This window comes from Lichenostomus cassidix, unplaced genomic scaffold (assembly GCF_008360975.1).
Source record: "Lichenostomus cassidix isolate B80296 unplaced genomic scaffold, HeHo_3.0 HiC_scaffold_33, whole genome shotgun sequence".
Classification (NCBI taxonomy): domain Eukaryota; kingdom Metazoa; phylum Chordata; class Aves; order Passeriformes; family Meliphagidae; genus Lichenostomus; species Lichenostomus cassidix.
Genome location: NW_028147632.1, coordinates 3,277,647 through 3,283,710, shown reverse-complemented (window position 1 = coordinate 3,283,710; position 6,064 = coordinate 3,277,647). Strand labels below are relative to the sequence as shown.

At 40.8% G+C, this 6,064-nt stretch overlaps 1 protein-coding gene across 1 annotated transcript in view; it reads right to left on the bottom strand.

Annotated features, from left to right (window-relative positions):
• LOC146421534 (collagen alpha-3(V) chain-like) overlaps window positions 1–6,064 on the bottom strand; it is a 30,430-nt gene that overhangs the window by 1,350 nt on the left and 23,016 nt on the right. Inside the window, exons 10-13 of the mRNA XM_085047161.1 lie at window positions 5,706–5,759; window positions 4,306–4,359; window positions 4,145–4,198; window positions 118–171 (exon numbers count right to left, since the gene is read on the bottom strand). Of these exons, the coding sequence (XP_084903287.1) occupies window positions 118–171; window positions 4,145–4,198; window positions 4,306–4,359; window positions 5,706–5,759 (216 nt within the window). The remainder of the gene's footprint in view (window positions 1–117; window positions 172–4,144; window positions 4,199–4,305; window positions 4,360–5,705; window positions 5,760–6,064) is intronic.

Genomic DNA, 6,064 nt, shown 5'->3' with positions numbered 1-6,064 from the left:
TTCCCCCAAATTCCCCCAAATTTAACCCAAATTCCCCCAAATTCCCCCAAATTCTCCCAAAATTCCTCCCAAATCCCAAAAATTCCCCAAATTCCCCCAAAATTCCCAAACTCTCACCCTCTCTCCATCCTCTCCAGGAGCTCCAGGGTTGCCTTGGGAGCCGGGATCACCCTGCGGGGAATTTGGGGGAAAATTTGGGGATTTTGGGGAGATTTTGGGGATTTTGGGGGAAAATTTGGGAATTTTGGGGAGATTTTGGGGATTTTGGGGAGATTTTGGGGATTTGGGGAAAAAATTTAGTGAATTTGGGGGGAAAAATTAGGGAATTTGGGGAGATTTTGGGGATTTTGGGGAGAAAATTTGGTGAATTTGAGGAAATTTTGGGAATTTTGGGGAGATTTATTTTGAGAATTTGAGGATTTTGAAAAATTGGTGAATTTGAGGAATATGTAAGAATTTTGGGGAGATCTTGAAATTTGAGAAAATTTGGTAATTTGGGGAGATTGGGAAAATTAGAATTTGGGGAGATTTTGGGGGATTTTGGGGAGAAAATGTGGTGAATTTGAGGAAATTTTGGGGATTTGGGGAAAAAAAATTGGGGAATTTGAGGAAAATTTGGGAATTTTGGGGAGATTTTGGGGATTTTGGGGGGAAATTTGGGGATTTTGGGGAGAAAATTTGGTGAATTTGGGGAGATTTTTGGGAAAAATTAGGGAATTTGGGGAGATTTTGGGGATTTTGGGGAGAAAATTTGGTGAATTTGAGGAAATTTTGGGGATTTGGGGAAAAAAAATTGGTGAATTTGAGGAAAATTTGGGAATTTTGGGGAGATTTTGGGGAATTTGGGGGAATTTGGGGATTTGGGGGGAATTTTGGGGAATTTTGGGGAAAATTTGGGGAAATTTGGGGAATTTGGGGGAAATTTTGGGGAATTTTGGGGGAATTTTGGGGAAATTTGGGGATTTTGGGGAATTTTGGGGGTTTTAGGGGAAATTGGGGAATTTTTGGGGAAATTTGGGGGTTTGAGGTTTGGGGAATTTGGGGAATTTTGGGGGATTTTGGTGATTTTGGGGGAACTTTGGGGAATTTTGGGGACTGATTTTGGGGGATTTTGGTGGTTTTGGTTTTTGGGGGGATTTTGGGGATTTTGGGGAATTTGGGGATTTTGGGGAATTTTGGGGAAATTTTTGGGGAATTTTGGGGAAAATTTGGGGGAATTTTGGGGAAATTTGGAGGATTTTGGGGATTTTGGGTTGACTTGTTGGGGATTTGAGAATTAGGGGATTTTGGGGGAGATTTGGGGGATTTTGGGGGATTTTGGGGGAGATTTTGGGGAGGTGAGGTTGTGTTGGGGGTTTTGGGGAGATTTGGGGATGATTTGGGGATTGTTGAGGATATTTGGGAATTGGAATTTTGGGAAATTAGGGGAATTTGGGGGAATTTTTTTGGGAATTTGGGGGAGGATTTTGGAGGAAATTTGGGAAGGATTTTAGGTGGATTTTGGAGGGAATTTTGGGCTGATTTTGGGGGATTTAGGGGATTTTTGGTGTCAATTTGGGGATGATTTTGGGGGCAGTTTTGGGGTGATTTTGGGAGGATTTGGTGGTGATTTTGGAGTGATTTTGGGGCAATTTTGGGGATGATTTCAGAAGGATTTCGGGGTGATTTCAGATAATTTTGGGATAATTAATTTGGGGATGATTTTTGGATGATTTTGGGGCTATTTTAGGGTGATTTTGGGGATGATTTTGGGGTGATTTTGGGATGATTTCAGGAGGATTTCAGGACAATTTTAGCATAATTTTGGGGTGATTTTGGGACAATTTTGGAGGCAATCTGGAGTCGAGTTTGGGCTGATTTTGGGAGGATTTTGGGATAATTTTTGGGGTGATTTTGGGTGTGATTTTGGGATGATTTCAGGGCTATTTTAAGATACTTTTGGGACAATTTTGGGGATGATTTTTGGGCAATTTTGGGGTGGTTTTGGGGCTATTTTAGGGTAATTTTGGGTGCAATTTCGGGGATGATTTTAGGATGATTCTGGGCTGATTTTGGGATGATTTTGGGATAATTTTGGGATAATTTCAGGATCATTTTGGGATAATTCTGGGCTGATTTTGGGGTGATTTCAGGATAATTTGGGGATAATTTTGGGCTGATTACGGGCTGATTTTAGGATAATTTTGGGCTGATTTTGGGATAATTTTAGGATAATTTTGGGGCTATTTTGGGTGTGATTTCAGGACAATTTTGGGATAATTTTGGGTAATTTCAGGACAATTTTGGGGTGTTTTTGGGGTGATTTTGGGGTGATTTTGGGGCTATTTTGGGTGTGATTTCAGGACGATTTTGGGATAATTTTGGGATAACTTGGGGATGATTTCAGGACGATTTTGGGATAATTTTGGGATGATTTTGGGGTGATTTGGGGATGATTTTAGGAGGATTTCAGGATGATTTCGGGGCCATTTTGGGATAATTTTGGGGATGATTTCAGGATAATTTCAGGATAATTTTGGGCTGATTTTGGGGTGATTTTGGGACAATTTTCAGGTGATTTTGGGACAATTTTCGGGTGATTTTGGGATAATTTCAGGATGATTTGGAGGTGACTTTAGGGCAATTTTGGGTGAAATTTTGGGGCTATTTTGGGTGTGATTTCAGGACAATTTCGGGATAATTTTGGGGTAATTTCAGGATGATTTCAGGACGATTTGGAGTCGATTTTGGGATGATTTTGGTATAATTCTGGGATAATTTTGGGGTGATTTTTGGGCAGTTTTGGGTGCAATTTTGGGGCTATTTTGGGATTATTTTTGGATGATTTTGGGCTGATTTGAGGACAATTTGGGGATGATTTTGGGATGATTTTGGGGTGATTTTGGGGTGATTTTGGGGTGATTTCAGGACGATTTTGGGCTGATTTTGGATTTTTTTCAGGGGGATTTGGAGGATAATTTTTGGATGATTTTAGGATGATTTTGGGATAATTTCAGGATAATTTTGGGGTGATTTTGGGGATGATTTCAGGGTGATTTCAGGACAATTTTGGGATAATTTGGGGATAATTTTGGGCTGATTACGGGCTGATTTTAGGATAATTTTAGGATAATTTTGGGTGCAATTTTGGGGCTATTTTGGGAGTGATTTTGGGAGTGATTTCAGGATGATTTCAGGACAATTTGGGGTGATTTTTGGGACGATTTTGGGATGGTTTCAGGGCTATTTTGGGGATGATTTTAGGATGATTTTGGGGCCATTTTGGGGCTATTTTGGGGATGATTTTAGTAGGATTTTGGGACAATTTTGGGATAATTTTGGGAGGATTTGGGGATGATCTCGGGGTCATTTTGGGGTGATTTTTGGGAGGATTTCAGGAGGATTTTGGGGCAATTTTAGGGCAATTTTGGGGTGATTTTGGGACAATTCTGGGGATGATTTTAGGAGGATTTCAGGATGATTTTGGGGTAATTTCAGGATGATTTTGGGGCTGTTTTAGGGATGATTTTGGGGTGATTTTGAGACCGTTTTGGGATGATTTTAGGGCAATTTTGGGGCAATTTTGGGTGTGATTTTTGGATGATTTTAGGGATAATTTCAGGATAATTTCAGGATAATTCTGGGCTGATTTTGGGGTGATTTTGGGGCTATTTTGGGTGTGATTTCAGGACAATTTTGGGATAATTTTGGGCTGACTTTGGGATAATTTTAAGATAACTTTTGGATGATTTTAGGATAATTTTGGAGTGATTTCGGGGCTATTTTGGGGATAATTTTTGGGCGATTTTGGGTGCAATTTTGGGGCTGATTTGGGCTGATTTTGGGGCAATTTTGGGGCAGATTTTAGGATGATTTCGGGCTGATTTTGGGATAATTTTGGGGTGAATTCAGGATGATTTCCAGGTGATTTTAGGACATTTTTGGGCTGATTTTGGGGTGATTTTGGGGTGATTTCAGGACATTTTTGGGCTGATTTTTGGGGTGATTTTTGGGGTGATTTTAGGACATTTTTGGGCTGATTTTTGGGGTGATTTTAGGACATTTTTGGGCTGATTTTTGGGGTGATTTTAGGACATTTTTGGGCTGATTTTTGGGGTGATTTTAGGACATTTTTGGGCTGATTTTTGGGGTGATTTTCACTCACCCGATGGCCTTTGTCCCCAGGCAATCCTGGCAATCCATCGAATCCTCGATCTCCCTAAATTTTGGGGTCACGTGATCAGCAGGGATCCCCAAAATCCAGGAGATTTCTCCCCAAATTTTGGGGATTTTTTTGGGGATTTTGGGATCCCAAAATTTGCTCACCTTGACTCCTGGAGCTCCTGGGGCTCCTCGAGCTCCGTCAGCCCCGGGGCGACCCTGGGGGGGAAAAAACACAAAAAAAATCCCAAAAAAATCCCAAAAAAATCCCAAAAAAATCCCAAATTTCCAGCCTGAAATGTCCCAAATTTACCCCAAAAAATTGGGGTGAAATGGTAAAAAAAATGCCCAAAAAATTAAAAAAAAAATCCCAAATTTCCAGCCTGAAGTGTCCCAAATTTAGCCCAAAAAATCCCAAATTTCCAGCCTGAAATGTCCCAAATTTAGCCCAAAAAATTGGGCTGAAATGGTAAAAAAATCCCCAAAAAATCCCAAATTTCCAGCCTGAAATGTCCCAAATTTAGCCCAAAAAATTGGGCTGAAATGGTAAAAAAATCCCCAAAAAAATCCATAATTTCCATCCTGAAAATTCCCCCAAAATCCTCAAATTTTCCCCAAATTCCCCCAAAATTCCCCAAAACTTCTTCCAAATCCCCCAAAATTCCAAAATCCCCCAAATTCCTGAAATTCCACAAAAAATCACCCCCAACTCTCTAAAATTTTCCTAAAACCCCCAAAATTTCCCCAAATTCCTCAAAATCCACCCAAACCCACCCCAAAAATCCCCAAAAATTCCCCCAAAAAATCCCAAATTCCCCCAAAATTCCCCAAAAAATCCCCAAAAATCCCAAAAAAAATCCAAAAAAATCCCCAAAAATCTAAAAAAATCCCAAAAAAATCCCAATAAAATCCCCCAAATTCCCCCAAATTCCCCCAAATTTCCCCAAAATTCCCCAAAAATTCCCAAATTCCCCAAAATTCCCCAAATCCACCCAAAATCCCCAAATCCATCCAAATCCCCAAAATCCCCAAAATTCCCAAAAATTCCCCAAATCTCCCAAAATTCCCCAAATTCCTCCCAAATCTCCCAAATTCCCCCAAAATCTCCCATCACCCCAAAATCCCTAAAATTCCCCCAAATCCCACCCAAATCCCCAAAAGTCCTCCCAAATTCCTCCAAATCACCGAAATTTCCCAAAAATCCCAAAATCCCCCCAAAAAATCCCAAAATCCCAAAAAATTCCCCCAAAATCCACCCAAATTCTCTCCAAATTCCTCAAAATTTCCCCAAAATCCACCCCAGATTCCCCCAAAATCTCCCAAAATTGCCCCAAAATGCCCCAAAATTCCCCCAAAATCCAAAAAAAATCCCCCAAAATATCCCCAAAATTCCCAAAAATCGCCCAAAATCCACCCAAATTCTCTCCAAATGCCTCCAAATCCCCCAAATTCCTCCAAATTCTCCCAAATTTTCCCCAAAATTCCCAAATTTCCCCCAAAATTCCCAAATTTCCCCCAAAATTCCCAAATTTCCCCCAAAATTCCCAAATTTCCCAGCTGCTCACCCTCTTGCCGGGTTTCCCAGGAGCTCCCAGCAGCCCTTGCGGTCCTCGGGGGCCCTGGGGGGAGGGGCGAGGCAAATTTGGGATCCCAAAAAATCCCCAAATTTGGGATCCCAAATTCCCCAAAAACCCAAAAAACCCAAATTTGGGATCCAAAATTCTCCAAAAAACAAAAAAACGCCCAAAAACCCCAAGTTTGGGATCCAAAAAAACCCAAACCCCCAAATTTGGGATCCCAAATTTCCCAAAAACGCAAAAAACCCAAATTTGGGATCCAAAATTCCCAAAAAAAACCCCAAATTTGGGATCCCAAATTCCCAAAAAACCCAAAAAACCCCAAATTTGGGATCCCAAATTCCCCA